Source organism: Dicentrarchus labrax, unplaced genomic scaffold (genome assembly GCF_905237075.1).
Source record: "Dicentrarchus labrax unplaced genomic scaffold, dlabrax2021, whole genome shotgun sequence".
In the NCBI taxonomy this organism is placed as follows: Eukaryota; Metazoa; Chordata; class Actinopteri; family Moronidae; genus Dicentrarchus; species Dicentrarchus labrax.
In genome coordinates this window covers 23,748,447-23,768,757 of record NW_026136710.1, presented here as the reverse complement: position 1 = coordinate 23,768,757, position 20,311 = coordinate 23,748,447, and the positions used below count along the sequence as shown (strand labels likewise).

General features: G+C 40.2%; 1 protein-coding gene across 1 annotated transcript in view; it reads left to right on the top strand.

Annotated features, from left to right (window-relative positions):
* Positions 1 to 19,530, top strand: part of LOC127370360 (LIM/homeobox protein LMX-1.2-like) — a 44,487-nt gene extending 24,957 nt beyond the window's left edge. The window contains exons 3-8 of the mRNA XM_051412359.1: positions 8,281 to 8,513; positions 10,094 to 10,266; positions 10,990 to 11,067; positions 14,108 to 14,174; positions 16,252 to 16,419; positions 18,506 to 19,530. Coding sequence (XP_051268319.1) covers positions 8,281 to 8,513; positions 10,094 to 10,266; positions 10,990 to 11,067; positions 14,108 to 14,174; positions 16,252 to 16,419; positions 18,506 to 18,663 — 877 coding nt within the window. The 3' untranslated portion in view covers positions 18,664 to 19,530. The remainder of the gene's footprint in view (positions 1 to 8,280; positions 8,514 to 10,093; positions 10,267 to 10,989; positions 11,068 to 14,107; positions 14,175 to 16,251; positions 16,420 to 18,505) is intronic.
* Positions 19,531 to 20,311: the final 781 nt, after the last annotated feature.

Genomic DNA, 20,311 nt, shown 5'->3' with positions numbered 1-20,311 from the left:
TAGATACATGGTCTATAGCACAATTCAGCTACGATCCATTTGGAACATTTTGACGTGATACTATGCAGTCTCATACAGTTCTTAACATTTATTTGTTGTGACAGCTGAAGATAAACAGGAGGGGGGTCAGAGAGAGGGGATGACACGCAGCAAAGGGCCACAGGTCGGATTTGAACCCTGGGCCGCTGCAGCAAGGACTCAGCCTCAGTACATGGGTCACCAGCTCTACCTATATTTTTATATATTATTATTTTTTTTTTTAAGTATTATTTTTTTTGGCCTTTGTGCCTTTATGACACAGAGAGAGAGATAGACAGGAAAGGGGGGCAGAGAAAGGGGATGGCATGCAGCAAAGGGCTGCGGGTCGGATTCGAACCCGGGCCGCTGCATATATGGGTCACCAGCTCTACTGACTGAGCTAACCGGGCACCTATTATATATTATTTTTACCATACACTTTTTAGAGCTTAGTGGTTTTTGAACCGGATGAAGGATTTTAGTCATCGGACGTCTGGATCTTAAGTTATCAGAGAAACAAGCTGAGCTAACGTTAGCAGCAGCTCGGCTCGCAGCCCCTCTGGGACGTCCTTCGTCCGCCGTACAGTGTGGGAGAAAAATGTTTAAGGTGAAACTGCTTTATTCACTGTTTTTACCGGTTCTAATCAGTGGGTCTTTTTGTTTTGGAGAGGAGCTCCCAGTAGAAACCTCCTGAACGATGACACTGACTGCACTGACAGCAATACTGGTGAAGACAACAACTCGTTATTGTTTTGACGTGAGAGACCCCCTAGTAGCGGAAATTATCTCTTGTATGATTAAGGCTATAAACTACCTGCATCTAAAGCTGCATGTCAGCCTCCTCCAACTGGAATTTTCGTTTTCACTGTCACCAAATGGACCTGAGGATCTCCTGAGGACCTCTTGGTTACTGACTTACCCTCCTTAACTTCCTTTGACTCTCTCTCTGTGTGGTACTTGGCATCAGATTTTGTTCTGCTTTGCTGCCAAGAGAAGACGAGTCCAACTTCAGCTCTTTTCCTGTCCTCTGTATAACACTGCCCAGCTTTGCTGTGATGCTGAAATAGACCTGATTACACATGGAACTGACTGATGCAGTGTGCTCGTATGAAGTGCATTGGAAACTCTGCACAGTTTTAGCATAGGTGTGTACTATGCACAAACATACATAATATAAATAATATGCATGGAGACACAAAAGCCCTCACAGTAGGCACTGATATACCAATGTATAATAAACACACACCATATCCTGAGAACAAGAGTGGGGATTCACCCGTCTCACGCAGGGTGTCCACCACCACTCCATCACAGCCAAGATTTAATATCACATAACCTGCCAACAGCTGCCATGGCAACCTGCCCTTTCCCACAATGCAATGTTTCCATTGTCCCTGAGCTCTAATGTACAATGTCTCCTTTCTCCCTATTTGTATCATAAGTCGCCTGTATATTAGAGTAGAATGATTTCATGTGGTTACAGTTGGAGTTTAATGTCACGTTACTGGTCTTGTGGATTAAAGGATTACCTCAAAGGGCTTTTGGATGAGTGTCATAAACTTTCGCTATGGATTTGTTTCTTCTTGAAATGTCGAAACTCTTATTCATTACATGATGCTATGAAACATATCTCAATCTTTAAACCAGGGCACCGGGAGAAAAGACTGATAATCAGACTGCAATTTCACGTCATTATTCATTATTCAGTCAGTCTGACATGATGTCATAAAACCTGGTGGAAGGAAAAACCCATTAAAGTTTTAGACAGATCTGAATTACTGGGCGGATACACTAATTAATTTTCAATTTTATTCACATTGCGAGGTCTTTTCTTCTGCGTGTGACCGACGGCAGGGCTGGCTGGTAAATTGACTGGCTTGCCGTTTGCAGGTTACTTTGTTAGCATATTGAATATGGCAAAATAGGATTAGAATGCTGTATTTGTGTTTACAGAATAAAAATTTAGAAATACTTTGTTTGTCAAACAATTGAGATAAAAAGAAAGTTAAAAGATGTGAAAATAAGAAGATGACAGGAGCAGCTGCAACAGGCAGCATGCATCTGAGGTTAGTATACAATGATATTATAGATAATAGTGTTCTTCCAGCTTTGTTCCAACAGTTTGTTTGGCCCTTTTCTTAGTAGGCAGTGTGCCCATGCATGCACAAAGCCAGCTCCATAAAATGATTGTTTTCCTAATTTGGTGTGGAAGAACTTGACTGAACCCCATCCAACACCTTTAGGATGAACTGTAATGCCATCTGTGATCCAGGCTCATCACACAACATCAGTGTTGGACTGCACTAATACTCCTGTGGCTAAACCAGGCAGCTAGATTCTAACATCTGGTGCAAAGTCCTCCCAGAGAACTGTTCTGGAGGCTGTTCTAGCACACATTATCAATTCAATTCAATTCAATTCAATTTTATTTGTATAGCGCCAATTCATAACAGAAGTTATCTCAGGACACTTTTCAAATAGAGCAGGTCTAGACCGAACTCTTTATATTATCACTCCTAACTCGTCAAATACTGTCACTTGGTCAGTGGACCTTCACTTCAAAATATGATGTAGGTGCCCCTCAAGTCATTTCTGGACCTGCAGAGCTCCGCGGTCAAGTCAGCAATAATAAATATGCAACATCCGGCTACACTTTCAAAATAAAGCATGCGTGGTTTGGTTAAGTTTTGGCCCAAATTGTACTCTGTTACATTTAAGAGAAGATTGTAAGTTGAGTTACATACCTGGCATACGTTAGGTAAAAGAAATTATTTACTTTTGGTTTCACACAGGACACCAACATAGAGCAGTCTCCTGGGTTAAAATCCTGTTTATTTGAACCACCCATCCACCTCACTACCTCAGTATGCAGACTTTCTCATTCTTTATACTACCCCACAGAGTTCTGCATGGTTCCAGTTTTTCTGTTATCCAGGGATTTCCGGACCTAACCCAACCCGTTAATATGGAGTTGATAATATTTAACTTAATTAAGATATAAATATTGCCTTTATTTCTGATTTCTTCATCACATAGGGCTGGAATATGAGGATTTGACGAGTTTTGTTTGGGTGTCCACATACATTTGGTCATGTGCATGACATAGTGTATATTTTTTGCCTGAAAGAATAAAAAGGCACCCTCACCTTCATTTCACAATGCTTCCGCTTTTTCCTTCTTTTTCCAACATCACCACCCCTGATAGACTCCTCCGGGGTAAAGTGAGCCTCCAGAAGGTGAATAAATGAGTGCTTGTGATTGATTGCTGAGATCATCTCCCTGCTAATAAACATGTTGAAGTGAGTCCCCAGAGAATCCTGAAGCCTTACTCTGACTTCTTGAGCTTTGGCTGAGCAAACAGCACATCCCCACTCTCTGAATCCTGCTTTTATTTCCCCCTGCCTCCTTCACAATCGTCTTTTGATTACTCCTACTAATTAAAACTCCAACAAGCTGCCACCCGAAGCCGCCACCCACCCACCCAGCCTCCTCCTTTGGGTCACCAATCTCCCTGAGGAGGGAGAACAAACAAGAGAACAGTGAGGGAACACACACAGTCTGTTTTTACTGCTTCATCCTTTCTCTACTCCTCTTATCCTCTTTAATCCTATACTTCTTTATGCTTGTTAAGCCGCTGGAGCAGTGTGGAAGCATAGGGCACAGGGCCAGGAGGTCAAGGAGGCTCCTCCAAAGAGGTGGCCCCCGAACAGTGGTGGTCCAGGTCCTCGTTGAAATGAACCGCTGAGGTTTTTTCATGAATCATCTGTTGGAACAAACATTCACTCACATTGAAAGCTGCACCAAACAAGATTTTAAAATAAACAAGACTAAAAGTCTAAAGCCTCACTTGAAGCTGCAGTGTTCAGTAGACCCCACATGTCTTAGACCGGATCAACAGCAGAATGCTAATTTGCTGTGTTTAAAGCCTTTGCAGCTGTAGAGCTAAACATGTAAAGTTTGTCCTGAGGAAAGGTCATTGGGCCCTTTAAAATCAAAATGTGTATCTTGGGAGCATACATGTTCTCAGAAAATTTCATGAAAGTCTGTCTTTTGGATTATGAGATACCCTATCTTATGCGCACAACTGACCCTTCCTAAATCCTGAGGTAGCAACAGTACACACATTCTTTATTGAAGAAGAATACTATACTTTAAGATACTTTTACTTGTACTGCTTGTAAATAAAAGACTCCGGTTAAAGTAAAAAGTACAGGCTCAGAAATGTAGGTCTAGTGAAACTTGTATGGCACCTTTTTAGTCTTCTGACCACTTAAAGTGCTTTTACACTACGTGCCACATTCACCCTTTCACACACATTCACACAGTGATGGTGAAGCCCATCGAACAGAAACTAATGCATTCATACACATTCACACACCGATGCACGGCATAGAGAAAGGAGCTGACGCATGAGCTGTGAAATTAGATTTAAATATAATACTTAACAGCTTGATATATTATGCTGTAATTTTCTTTCCTAGATTATAATAACCATTTGAGCTTTGTGTAGACACATGTGTCAGCCATGTGTTGTAGAGCTCTCCTGCACCAAAGCCATTTGCATCATTATAAAAACTATGCAGCTAACCAACTCAAAGAGTTACTGCAGGATTATCTAACAAACCACAGATATATAGTGTTGAAGTGATTACACTAGATAAGTCTGTCTGACTCAAAATTGTGAAAAACTTGAGAATTGAGTTTACTAAGTATATAAAAACAACTCTAATAGTTCAGTTCATTTCTCTTCAGGTGTTTTTAAAGGCACAGTTTACCCCCAAAACAAAAATACATATTTTTCCTCTTCCCTGTAGTGCTAGTCATCCATCTACATTGCTTTGGTGTGAGTTTTGGAGATATCTGCTGTAGAGATATCTGCCTTCTCTCCAATATAATGGAACCAGATGGCACTTGTGGTGATGACTTGTGGTGCTTAAACGGCATTGTCTCTTTCCAGAAGAATCCTGGTCCAGTATGCCACTTCTACAAGTGTGATATAGAACTGTGATATTCGCACACATTCCTACACTGATAGCAGTGGTTGCCATGCAAAGTGCCAACTTGACCAGAATGTAACTAAGCATTCACACACATACACTGATGCACAGCATTCACACACATACACTGATGCACAGCAGCGGGAGCAATTTGGGGTTCAGTATCTTGCTCAAGGACACTTCGACATGCAGCGAGAGGAGCCGAGGATCTTCCACAAACAGCCACCACAAACCAACCAACCAAACAAAGCCAAGAAAGATAGTTGATTGTTGAGTCTCATTCCCAGTATGTCAGATATAGATGATTTGGGACCCTGGAAATGAGACTAAACAATCATCTATCTTCAAGCCATTAACCCAAAGTGTCTTTCTATCTTTGATTGGGTTGGGTTGATTGGTTGGTGGATTCTTTAAAATGCCATTAGTAGCACAAGAAGGGGCCAGAGGAACCAGATTTTTTGTCTTGTGTACTATTGTCAGGATATAGTGAAAGTTTCAGTTTTATTTTTATAAAAGTTATCTACTGCAGCTTTAATACCTATCGTGTCCCTGTGTCCTGTACTCTCTTTCCCTTTTCTCCACTGCCTGTAAATGTCAGCATCTGAACAGAGAGGCAAGAGAGACAAGAGGTTGAAAAAGAGGAACTGAGAGAGATGGAGGGAGGTGGACAGCAGGGAGAAAGAGCTGTTGAATAGAGGAGGGTATGGTCACACTCAGAGAGGAGGAGGACGAGGAGGAGGAGGAGGAGGAGTGCAGCTGTCCAAACACCAACCTTACAGCTATACCTCCTTCCTCCTCCCATTCCTCTGTGCTGCCCTCCTTTTCCAGATTCAACAACCATGACATCACAACCATGGATACAAAGGTCCAAAAGTCCCCCTCCAGTCCTGGTGCCACATGTTGAAGTATCCTTGAGCAAGATACTGAACCCCAAATTGCTCCCGATGCCGTGCATCGGTGTGTGAGTGTGTATGAATGTTAGTTTCTGTTCGATGGACACTGAGTGAATGTGTGTGAAAGGGTGAATGTGGCACGTAGTGTAAAAGCGCTTTGAGTGGTCGGAAGACTAGAAAGGCGTTATACAAGTACAGGTCCATTTACCATTTACCATTTTAACAGTAGCCACTGTTAATCCATGAAGTAGCAGGCTGAATGTACACAGTGAGCCTGTGACTGTCCTATAGCTACTATGTCTTCACACTCACGGTGCTATGGCCTTACGTATGTATAGGGGAAGGTGTATAATTAGTGAACATAACAGTGAAGTGTCCTAAACCTGCATTCTTTCTAATGGCCATCAGGGGGCAAATAAGAGGTCTGATAGTATTGAGTCTTATGGAGAAACTAAGAAACTTCTGACTTGATTTATGAGCTCAGTAAACAATTTCCTGATTAGTTTATGGTCTCAATCTCTAGTTTCAGTCTTCTTCCATACAGCATGATGTTCATTTAGTAAATTATGATCCCATTTAGAATAAAACAGATGATAAACAGAATGCACAAAACTCAGATCAAACTGTCAAACTAGGTAGTGCGGACCCCAGTTTGAAATATAATATATAATATATAGTCCCATATAAAGGCATATTTGCCATCTACACATATTATACACAATTCAGTTTCACAGAGCACAACAAGCTTATGAGGTACAGAAAAGTACTATAGAGCCCCTCTACACACACACTCACACACACACAAACAGTCCCCACACCGTTTCAACATTTCCAAAAAAGACCCTTCACACAACTCACTCTCTTTAGTTTTTTGTTCCCTGTCTATCTTTTCTCTCTCCTTGGCTTTTGTGATCTCTCTCTTTCTTCCCACTCTTTCTCTGGGAGGTTTTCTCACTCTCACTGTGCACTGTCAGCAGGGAGAATGTGTCTATAGAGATCTGTGCTGGCTGCAATTCTGGCTTCGTCTTGAGTCCCAGTCTTGGCTCCACTCTTCAGCTTGGTTGCTCTTCAGCTTGAGGTCATCATACCCGGTGGATTCTTTCAAATGCCATTAGGAGCACTAGGAGGAGCCAGAGGAACCAGATTATCTGTCTCATGTACTACTATCAGGATATAGTGAACGTTTCAGCAAATATGGCAAAAAAAGTTATTTTTAGAAAGGTTATCTACTGCAGCTTTAATGTAGCAGTTTTTTGGAATTGACTAGATGATGGCATCTTTAATTTAACAAAAAAGAAAGAAAAAGATGAACCTACTTATCCTTACGGTCATGGGGGCGCTGGAGCTGTTAACATACAGGTCGCCAGTCAATCACAGGGCTGACACAGAAACAAAAAAAAAACATTCACACTCACATTCACACCTACAGGCAATTTGGAGCCACCAATTAACCTGTAAGCTGGAGCACCAGGAGCCTTCTTGCTTTGGGGTCACAGTGCTAATCACTGCACCACCATGCAGCCAGGAAATAAATCAGATACATAAAATAAATCAGGCATCTTGAATTTGTCAAAGTGGACCAGACTCAGTAATATTCAGTAATATTCCCTCATCTAATAGCAGCCACAATCACATATTGCCTCATTAGGTGGTTTTGGGGAGCGGTTGGAAAATTGTCCCTATTCTTTCCATGAATCAGCCCTTTGAGCAGGCCTCCTGTGGGCCCATTACAACATCAAAAACCCTACCACATACACAGAGAGCTTGAAAGGGTTAAATATAAAAGCTAAGTAATAGCTCATTCATTTAGCTCAGACACATCTGGCTTCTTTCTGGTTTCTGGTTTTGCTGTGTAGAGATGAAGTTCCAGCATATACAGTAATGCAACACTGTACAGTGTATTCAGTAAACCCTCTCCTTCCCAGGACTCCTAATTCATTCGTCTCACCAACCCTTTTTCTCTTGTCTTTTCCAATCCACTGTTATCTCAAAAAATGAGCTCAGCTGAAATTAGCTTATTTTTGTTTTTACCTGCATTTAGTAAACTTTTACTTGTGCTTGTGAATTTATATAAATATATTTTTTACCTTTATGTGGGCTACTTGGCGTGTATACAGGACGCAACCCTCCTTCTTTTCCGTCACATCCAGCGCCCATGGGTCTAGTCTGCTCCCATCATAAGTCCTGCTCCACATCTGATACATCCAGATGACCAATGACTCCTTTCAGATTTCTTCAACTTTCCTATTGTGTACTATATCAAATAAATTCATTTAAATTACCATTTTCAATTTATTGATATGTGGTTATTGAATACTTTCCCCTTGTACATTCTGTATTTTTAACATCCTCTCTCTCCTGTGTGTCCGCAGGCTGTTTGCCACCAAGTGCAGTGGCTGTCTGGAGAAGATAGCACCCACAGAGTTTGTAATGCGAGCTCTGGAGAGCGTTTACCACCTTAGCTGCTTCTGCTGCTGCGTCTGTGAACGTCAGCTGTGCAAAGGAGACGAGTTTGTTCTGAAAGAGGGTCAGCTGCTGTGCAAGAGTGACTATGAGAGGGAGAAGGACCTGCTCAGCATAGTCAGTCTAGACAACTCCGACTCAGGTAAGACTGGGTATTCTATAGCAGACTGTTGCAAACAGTGAATTTAAACACACATCCAATAAATTACTTAAACGTAATGTAATGTGTACGTAATGTGAGTTTTTAACTGGTTATAAAACAGTCTCATTTTATTACTGGTGCATTTATATGACCTACATAAACAAACAAGACCATCAGTGAAAATATTGGCTATTTCTGTGAGGCCACCAGGACTAACACTGTATTTGGAACCCCCTACTACATAATACAGACGAAGTGTGAATAGTGTTTTTCATAGTTTCATGCAGCATGAATATCACATATAGGGCGGCTGTGGCTTAGAGGAAGAGCGAGTCGTCCACTAATCGGAAGGTTGTTGGTTCGATCCCCTGCTCCTCCTGCCACATGTCGAAGTGTCCTTGAGCAAGATACTGAACCCCAAATTGCTCCCAATGCCGTTCATCAGTGTATGTGTGTGAATGCTTAGTTTCTGTTCTGGTCAAGTTGGCACTTTGCATGGCAGCCACTGCTATCAGTGTAGGAATGTGTGCGAACGGGGTGAGTGTGGCATGTAATGAATGAATGTGTTAGTTGTTGTTCTATTTCTTTGCCCTCTGAGTGAATATGTGTGAAAGAGTGAATGTGGCATGTAGTGTAAAAGTGCTTTGAGTGGTTGGAAGACTAGAAAGGCGCTATACAAGTACCAGTTAATTTACCATTTACATATGGATAATGATTTATCTGACATGTGTAGCCCAGTTACAACTGACCCTTCCTAAATCCCAGCCCTTGGTCAACTTTCTTTGTGCTAGGCCCATAATTGTTGAAAGACAACCACACTTTAAAGATATTTAAAAGATAACAGTAACATATACACCCATCAGCCCTAATATTCTGACCACCTGGGCACCCTGGTGTTCTGCAGCCCCATACCAACAAACTGTGTTGCACTGTGTCTTCTGACACCTTTCTATCAGAACCAGCATTAACTGTTTCAGCAGTTTGAGCTACAGTAGCTCGTCTGTTGGATCGGACCACATGGGCCAGCCTTCACTCCCAACGTACATCAATGAGCCTTGGCCGCACATGACCCTGTCTCTGGTTCTTTTCCTTCCTTGGACCTCTTTTGATAGGTACCACTGCAGACCAGGAACACCCCACAAGAGCTACAGTTTTAGGGATGCTCTGACCCAGTCGTCTAGCTATCACAATGTGGCCCTTGTCAAAGTCGCTCAAATCCTCACACATCAACATTGAGGACAAAATGTTTACTTGCTGCCTGATTTATCCCACCCACTGACAGGAGCCATGATAACCAGATAATCAGTGTTATTCACTTCACCTGTCAGTGCTCACAATGTTATGGCTGATCGGTGTAGATAGTTACATCTTGGCTAATGGTAAATGGTAAATGGACCTGTACTTGTAAAGGCAGTTTTTAATACAGCCTAAGTCAAATATTAGTTCTCATTAACCTCAATCCAGTTGAATTTGACTTTTCCTTTAAAAGGAGAATTAAGATGGAGTTAGACACAAAACTGCAGTAAAGTCAAATCTGAAGTAAAATAAGATGAAATAATAAAATATTTGTCTGGTGACAGATAAGAGTGAGGATGAGGATCTGGATGTGAAGTCAGCGAAGTGCCCTGTGGCAGGAAAAGGCGGCGACAGCAAAGACCCTCGCCGGCCCAAACGGCCACGCACCATCCTCACCACCCAGCAGAGGAGAGCCTTCAAGGCCTCCTTTGAGGTCTCCTCCAAACCCTGCAGAAAGGTGAGCAGAGAGGGTTGAGTATAACGAGATATTTTACTGAAATGATGTACTCACAACTGTAACTTTGCTTTGTGGCCAGAGTGGAACTATGACACTCTTGTTTCTAATTACTTCTGTACCTCTATGAAATCTCTATGAATAGAGTGCTGCATGGAGGACATATTTTTGTAGGGGAGCCCTGAAGTTAGCATCGTCGTGGTTCCTTCAACAAAAAGCCAATGGGATTTTTCCATTAGATTATGGACTATTGCAGAAAGTAAGCTCCGTTGTGAAAAAGGTTTATGATTTTTACACTTTTTGTTGAGAAATGAACAGCACTTTTATGATTTTTGAAGCATAAATGCAATCGTTAGAAGTAAAAAGCTCATTTTAAGCTATAAATAAACTACACCATGGTCGACTACACCACCTAAACTTCCTACTTTTAATCAAATCTTGTAATTAAAATGTACATGTTGTAAAGTTTTAGTCATTTTAGGCAAATTTCATCAAACCAAAAACCCATTCATAAAACGCATTGGTTTTAGGGCTCATTCTTACAGCACTCTATATCCGACTACGCTGACCAACAAGCACATCCCAATGATAGAAGCAAATGCAAGTTGTTTATTTCATGCATTCTCTCAGACTAGAATAGCAATCTGAAATTTGTGATATCAGACAGGCATTATAGTGTTAGTTTGTTAAAATGGCCTATGAGTGTGACTGCGCTGTGACTTGCAGGTGCGAGAGACCCTGGCTGCAGAGACAGGACTCAGTGTACGTGTGGTCCAGGTCTGGTTCCAGAACCAGAGAGCAAAGGTCAGTAAAGCAATACACCAAAAAAACAAGCTGTCAACACGTTCTTTTTCCAGATAGCAATGTCTTACTCTGACTCTGACTCTGGCAAATGGTTTAATTTGAGCCATCATAATAATGATAGCAATCATTCCATCTTAGTTGCATGTTTACACACATTGGATCAGTACTCGGTATCACCCAATATGCTAAAGTATCAACAAAAAAAAGGGGGTATACAGAATATCTCTATATATGACAGTCTAGGAAAAGATGGTAAGTTACATTACATACCTGACAGAACTTAAAATAAGTATGTCACATATGTAAGGAAATTGGTTTAATTTAGTTTCACATGGATATGAACAGTGGTTTGTGTTCCTATGTTTGTTTGAGCCATCCATCTACCCCACCACCTCCATATGCTGACTTTCTTGGTCATTATACTACATCGCCCAACTTCGACAGCCTGCTTGTATACAAATGATGCTACAGGGGCACCAACAGCATCATATTTTGAAGTGGAGGGCCCCTGAGTGGCAGTATTTGATGTCTTGGGAGTGAGACCGGGTTGGATAATGCTGTGTTCACAACGCTGCCAATGGTTAAGCTCATTGCTCTGAGTGCACGATAATAACTGAAGGTAACTCAGTTATAATAAAATAAATAATAAAATAACATGTTTATCCCCTTTCTTATCTCTTTTGGAATATGTGGCTGGACAGTCAGAGGATAATACAGAAAAGGAAATGACTCTCACGGTGGCTTCCAGTCTTAGTGTGCCTCGGCTTTTCACTCATTAGTGGAGATTTCAGCTGTCTTACAGTCTTGCTGTCATAATTTCAGCCATTCTATGGTTTTGATCCAAAAACAGATCTATATTGGCATCACTTAACACAGGCCTGCAAATTAATGGAGGGAAGGGTGACTATCAGCTGTCAGCTTTCAGCTAAACAGTGGCTTACACATTCTGGTGCAGCGGAAGTGATCTTAGCCAGGTGTAAATGCAATCTGTATAGATCTGCCACATTCTTAAAAACATTCAAAAGGGCACTAACTCTTCCTGCTATCTTAAGTTGTCCATCAAAAGTAACAGATGAGCCCTTCCTCTGCAAAGGAAAAAGAATGACCATGAGCAGCAGGGTAAAGTGCCCCTCCAGTGGACAAAACTCAATAAAGTACCCTCTAGAATGCCCTTCATTTTTTTTTTCCACCCATACCCTCAAACAGCCTGACTCCGCCACTGCCGTCAGCTGTCTCTGTCTTTGACCCAATAGCCTCACACATCCCTTCCCTTGAACTGAGAAGCACCATTTGTTGTCAAGTCCACCACCTTGACCTACCAAGTGCCAGATGCAATCACAGACAGAATTTGTAACATGATCCAGATCCAGATCACATGTGAAAATGGGGTCTTCCTGTCTTTTTTGGCAAAAGTGCTTGATTGTCTAAACCAGTTCTTCATCAGTTAAGCTTCCAAGGATCAAGAATTTATAATCTACTATTTGCTCGGCTTGGTGGCATTTGGGAGAATAAGCTTGTCAAAGTCTGAATATCCAATATGCCGTTTACTACAGTCAGTTATCAATCTATAAGCGTTACACTGCTTGTTTACTCAAGTCACATCTATATTACATTATATCACAATCAATCAAATGAAATGTTTGATAAGGGGTTATTTTTTATTATTATTATTATTATTATATATATATTTATTTTTATTTTATTCATCTTCAAAAAAAAACCAGGACAACCAAAGTCAGTGGGATTTATTTTTGGTTTAGCTAGGGGAAAATAGCTCAGTACACAGTGTCAGCAGCACAACACTGAATACATCAATGAGCCAAAATTAAAATTAGACTATACATTTGTATTATGAAATCTTTGTCTTATCTGTTTTTCTCCTTTTTAAGTCAGCCACATTTATTTGCACCTTGTTCAGTCTAAGTGATATGGCTTGAATCTACACCACATTTGTTATGATCTTAGATGCATCTTTTGATTTCCCAATACAAAGGTTGGCAAATATTGGCACCCTTTGTTTCACCCATCTCATAGACAAGAACAAGATACCCTTTTTTATAATGTGGGTAAAGCTGCAGTAGGTAACTTTTAGAAAAGTAACTTTTTTCATTTTTGCTTTCACTATATCCTGACAGTAGTACATGAGACAGATAATCTATTGAAAAATTGTGTTCCTCTGGTTCCTTTTAGTGCTTTTAATGAGAATTTGCAAGTATCCACTGGGCCTCAACAAAAACAACCAATCAGAGCCCAGAAAGTTAGATAGACACAGGTGGGTTGGTGGCTTCAAGAAATTTGATTGTTGAGTCTCATTCCCAGAGTTAGTATTTGACAATATGGGAATGAAACAATTAACTATCTTTCTTGGCTCTGATTGGTTGTTTTTGCTCAGGCCTGGTGGAGCCAGAGAAACCAGATTTTTTTCACAGATTATCTGTCTCATGTACTACAAGAAGTTAATTTCATAAAAGTTACCTTCTGCAGCTTCAACATTGTTTAACAAAGGCAGTTTCGTTAAGTTTAGACAACAAAGCTAATTAGGTTAGATTGAGGAAAACAGAATGATTTTTAAGTTACGTTGCCATTACTGCGGCAACAAGTCACACGATGCAAACCAGGTATGTGATTTTATGAAACCTAAAATATGCATTGTTTTGCACAGTTAATACCCTACCTCAGAAATAAAAAAGTTATTATTTTATTAACATTTTGTTGTTAATTTGATACAGTAAATATGAGAAATAAAGGGATCTTTTTCGGTCATAATTTGTCTTCAATCTAATTTTGTTTAAAAAAAATCGTACGAAAAACATATTGTGAACCCAGTATCGTGAATTGTATTGTGAGTTTAGTGTATCGTTACCTCCCTATTGGGGTAAGATGAAAGTCCGACTTTTGTTAATAATTTAATATTTTGAATATATAATTTTGAGGAGGTTGACATATATGCTCCTTCACACCCATTTATTATTTGTCAGTCTCTCTTGAATGAACGCCTGTCAGCCACATTCTAAGATTTTTACTGTTTATTTACACACAGATGAAGAAGTTAGCCCGCAGACAACAGCAACAGCAGGAGCAACACAACAGCCAAAGGCTAGGCCAAGGTGAGGATTTATCATCTGTGTGTGTGTGTGTGTGTGTGTGTGTGTGTGTGTGTGTGTGTGTGTGTGTGTGTAGACTGTGCTGGTTAGCTGGTTAGCTGCTTTCTCTGATCTTACAAAAAGAAAAGCACAGTCGATCTGCAAGACGTAATCTGTCCATTATAATTGTAATAACAGTGATTACTGAGAGCTAGGTAATTAATGAATTATTTGGAGAAGCAGCTTGAAATATTACATTTATTATGGGAACAATAAACAGAGTGAAGTCACTCAGCAAACACTCCCAGTTTTGTCAGCTTTAGAATGAGTCCCACACTCTGAAGCCATAGTGACATCTCTGCTGGTAAATGTGAGTTTTCCGACGGCGGGGCTATAAAGTGTGGGCCGCAGCCATGATTCTCGCTGCAGCACAGCTCCTCATAGCTAGCAGGCTTATTGCCACTGTGGTCTCACAGCGGATATGAGCAGACAGTTTAGATAAGTGTCTCAGTGCTTTGGCAAGCACTGCCTCTATCTGTTCAGGGACTTCCAGCATGTCAATATTGGCATAGCAGCAGGGTTTATTATAGTGGAAGCTGCTGCTGTTAACCAAATGAGCTAAGCAAACCAGCAAATGGGGGTTGTTTGAAGATGATGTTAGGATGAGATGAAGCCTCCTGGATGACTGGTGAGATAGCTTCAGGATCAAACAGTCGGTTTAGACAATGCATTTACGATATGCTTTTTATAAGAAACAATATAGTAGAAATAGTTTGTAGAAAAAACATGGATGTATTCACATCTATGGGGAGGTTTGATGCTCAGTGCTCCAGAGCAAGATAATCCTATTTTTATTGCTTTTTTACATATATTCGTACTGGAGCACAGGGGAAAATGGCTTCTTCTCCAGGAGTAAAACTTCTTTCTTCTGCACTGTATACTGTAAATAATTTTGAACTGGTTCATCTTAAAGTACATTTGCTGCCTTACAAATGTGGAACTTAGGGTTAGTGTTGTTGATGAATTAGTTTAAAGTCTTATTTGAGTTGTAAAACCAATTGAGTTAAGTTAACGTGAAAAAACATGTTCAATAAGCTTAAGGTTAGGTTAGGTTGAACCAACAACTGGGTTAGGGTTAGGGATTTTTTAGCAAATAAATTGCACTCAACTTTAACATTAAGGTGCATTATGCCACCTACTATGTTGAAGTGTGTACCACAAAGCAGGAACAGAATGAAATGGAAATGTTTTAAGAGTTGCAGGATTATTTACACACTAAACTGCTGTGCAACAATTCCGATACAAAAGTGGAGAAGTAATACAAGAGTAAGAATCAAGCTAGCATAAAAATAAAACAAGTAACTAAATGCAACAAAGTGCAAAGCACAACAGGATAAAACTAACATAAAATAAAGTACCACAGTAACTAAATGCAACAATGCCACAAAAATGACAGTTAACGTAGGTATATATAATATACAACAATACACACTGTGCAGTTAGCCGCGTACAACTAAATATAGTGAGCGATTGTTTAAAGTGATAAAGTGATCAAATTGTATCAGCATAGTACACACAATCCATTATCGTTACAATCAGTATATCACAACTATTTTGCAATAACTGATGGATGTTGGCTAGCTTATCTGTTATTGTTGTAGCTAAGCTACACTGTTGGCAGTTTCCAAACAGCCTCAGGTGCATTACCACCACCCTCTAGACGACACTCAGATCTCGCAAAAACCCTAGTCATGTCAGTGACACTGGAGCAGCAGTCCTGTGGATTTAGAGTAACAAATTGGCCAACAGTGTTTTGGCAGTTTCTTGAAAACTAATCAGTGAATCAGTTGAGGAGACAAAAAGCTCAGAATTACTATTACTCTTTTACTCCCTAATCATTACACATTACTAAGTGAAAAAGTAATCATGTTACTGTAACGTACTGTATTACTGCCCAACACTGTTGGACAAGAGGTTAGAATGAAAACGGTTTACACAGTCAGTGAAGGTGGGTGGTGGTGAGAGGCCCTCATAATTATAGGAAGACAGTGTGTACTGCTATCGCTGAGAGTTGTAACCCTGTTCTCACTGACTGTTGCAGAGGTGATATCAGGCTGTATGGAGGGCCTGCTTAGCTCCTACTCAGGGCCTCTACCTTCAAACCAGCAGCAGCATCTGGTGACCATGGAGCACAACGGCTACAACACTGACCCCTTCCAGCAGGGCCTCACCCCACCACAGATGCCCGGTGACCACATGAACCCCTACGGTGAGCCTCATACTCCATGATGACTGGCCTCCCTTGTATTCTCTTTGTTTCCTCCCATATTAATATGGACTCCTGTCCATATTGGTCTCCAGCTAAAGACCTGTCCAAGGTGTTTCCTTACCTGTCACCTAGTGCATGCTGGGATGTGTAGAAGAGTATTGCAGTGTTTTACATGATTTTACTTATTACCAGGCAGCCACCAGTCCCATTAATCTCACTATGAGATGTGAAACTTGTTGACTGAAGATACTATCTTGTTGCATTATGGGAAATGTAGGATCCAATGTCAGTTGCTTTGATTCTTTTTTAAATGTGTTTCTTTTGAACTTTTTGCTAGTGCAAAACTAAACCATGAAGTACCTCTTCCATGTATTGGCTGCTGTAATACATTTAGCCTTGTGTATCTTTGTAATAGGACCAGATAGCGATAACATACAGACAAACAAACCAACATAAGTGTCTTTGATGTAATGACACTTCCCCTGTGTTCCCATCCTTATCATGATGGCATCAGTGTTAACCTCAGTCCCATTTTATTGGCAGTGATGGGAATTAACCAATAAGGCATGCTGGCTGATTACAAACAGATGACCCATCAATTTGTCAGACCCAGTGAGTCCAATAGAACGGAGTGACACCCTGGAGAGCAGTATTACACATCCCTACAATGAAATATTTAGACTGAAGGAGAACAGTGTGCCTGTATAACCACACATTTAATATCTATCTAAGCAGAAAAGTGTTCCAAATGGTTTTCATTAACTAATGTGTTATTGTCATATAACAGTTATTGTATTGTTAACATTGTTTAATTCAAGTTTTTAAATTGAATTGTATTTTTATAGGTTTTTTGTTGCTGCTAGAGCTACTATCTCTATAATGCAGTGGTTTTTAAAAGTTTTGTTGGCTTTTGATATTATTAATGTGGCATAACAACACCAGTGTTAAGACATGTTTCAGTTTAATCCATTTACCTAAACAAACATTTCTGGAAAAAGAACATCATCCCCAAAATTTCAGTTAAAGTCAGTTTCATTGTAATGCTCAGGGGCTGATCTAAAAGGTAAAGGGACTGTACTTATATAGAGCCTTTCTAGTCTTCAGACCACTAAAAGCGCTGTACAGATGACAAAGGCCATCACACCACCAACCATCTGATTAGTGTATGAACCTATCTACTTCCTGAGCCACAGCCACCCTAGAGGGGTGGCATGGGGTTGCAGCGGACCTAGTTTAGAGTCAAATTCAGTCAAACTGAACACAATCATTTAAATTAATTTCATAAATAATATATTAGAAAAATGACGCTCTGCTTCTGAAATGCTCTCAGTAGGATTTGAAGAGTCGCATATGATGGAGCCAAACCCCGTTGTAGATGTCCTAAACCTGTGCCTGGAGGAATTTTGGCAAAAAAGGACAAAAAGCAACAATCCCATAGAGAATTGTCACCAACTCTGCAGCTTCCAAAGTTCTACGGAGCTTTTTAAGACTTACCTCATGTTTTTAGTTTTATGACATTTATCATATGGTTCAGTCTCAGTCCACTGTCACCACGTTAGGGCTGTGTGTCCGTCAGCTTGTTGTGCAGTTCTTCTGCTCCCCCAGTTGCCAAAAAATTCTAATAATGCAGCTTCAAGTAGGGATGGGACGATATACGATATTATCGCATATTGCAATAATCTGGAATATGCTCATGTGTGAGCTGTCTAGCTATGTAGCATACAGCCTTGGTTTTCTGTTATTTTTTGAATTGTCACAATTTGGAGCCTGCATCTTACCGAAAGCCCATCATCATGGCTGAAGGCTCGGCCTGCCCGTTGTGTCCCCCTCACAAAATCTCCAACCGGATGTGTGGAAATGGTATAGATTCCAAGCTAAGGAACGACAAGGAGATGAGTTTCTATCTGTGATGCAATAAAAATATATGTTTGTTATCAAGATGTAATGAAAATTTATTTCAGTATGTTTTTGATGATTATCAAGATACTATCAGGAATTGCAATTATATTGGCATGGATTGTCGTGACATGAAACTTTCATATTTTAGTTGTGTTTGACTTCACTGTGTCTTCTCTGCTCTTCTCAGGTACAGACTCCATCTTCCATGACATTGATAGTGACACCTCTCTGACGAGTCTAAGCGACTGCTTCATGGCTGCTCCAGATGTAGGCTCCTTGCAGTCTCGGGCAGGGAACCCCATCGACCGCCTGTACTCCATGCAGAGCTCCTACTTTGCCTCCTGAGACCACGCCTTTACATTTTGGTACAACTCCACCCACCACCACCACCACCCTGGCCACGAACAGTGAGCACAGTGCAGTGCAGACACGTAGGCCATAGGGTTTTCCTGCAATGTGACTGCGGGACAGAATCCACCAAATATACCTGACTGACCTCCACCAGCCAAAGGAAAGGGAAAACTTGAAATATGCCTCCAAATGCTTTAGGGGGTTGAAGCAGTGCTTTCTGATTTACAACTGGGATAGCTGTCAACATTTGTACAGGCATCATAATGCAAGTGTTTACTGTGTTTGTGGTATAAAAAGTTGGACTACATTTCAAGCCAGAGATTTGTTGAACATTTAGTCCAAATCAAACAGTGTCACAGAAACATTAGACTACATGTTTCTCACAGTTTAATAGGTGCATAATACTGTTGTAAGATGTTTTCCAATGGGACAATTAAGCAAATATAGTTGGGTGATGTAATCTCAGCCAAATACCAAACTTTTCTGGTGTAAAAATGGCCGGTTTGTGAGTGAACTGATTGATTCCTGTCGCTGAATGTATATAATGTTCTATATATAATTACTGTTCTTCAGAAACATCCAGTTTTGCATGTTGGGATGGACAGCAATTTATTTATTTCCCACCAACGTGCTGGTATACAATAAATCTAAAATTTCTATTTAAAAAGACGATATGATCCCATCGTAACATACAAAAACCAAACATCCGAATTATTTGATTATTTGAGCCTGCTATTTATCATAGTATTTGTGTTGTTTTAATGTGTGTATTAGTGTCGCTTTGCTATTTATTTTTTTCCATCGAGATCATCTGGACATTCTCAAGAGATTTTGAACTTATCAAAAGTGTTGGTACTTCAAATAAAAAATGCATTCTCTTGAATTCTCATCATCTTTTGTTGAATGACAAAATTCAATTAATATGATATTGCTGGAAGAAGACATTTTAATAAAAAATGTTACATCCATTACACTATACATATATATACTATATACTACCTTATATTCCATCATTCCTTATTCATAAGATTGGAAATGTTACATTTAAAATATTAGGTTCATTTTTTACATTTCTCTGAATAGTGGGGTTTAGCAAGTATTTTTCTAATGGTGCATTCCCACCAAAGACGCGTTACTCACGCATGTAACTTCACGATATGCGCATATTTTTTTTTGTCTATTTGCGTCTTTGTATTGACTTTGTATGTAATCTACTTGCGCAAATAATTTTACTCGCCTTTGGTGGGAATGCACCATGAGAGCATTAGTTCATGCCTAACAACTGAATCGCAGACTATCAATATCAATATTTCCAGATTGCTGTGCTACCATACAGCTGTTGTAGATGGCTTGTATTGGTGGAAGCTGGCGCACACACCCTCTCCATAAGTGAAGCCAAAACATCTTGATTGCTCCCTGGTGGCTCACTGCAGTACAGGTCATAAAACCCACTGCCTCCATGTTAGCAAACTAAGAAATCGAAGTACATGTCAAATACATTTTTTCCCAAAGATGGTTTCTGGTGTGTTCAAGTCTTAATTTTTTCTGATAAGTTTAGTTTTAACCAGTTATTTGAAGCTATAAAAAGGGGGTTTCACATCATAATGGACAGCTGAGCCCTGCACACAATTGTCGGCGGGAC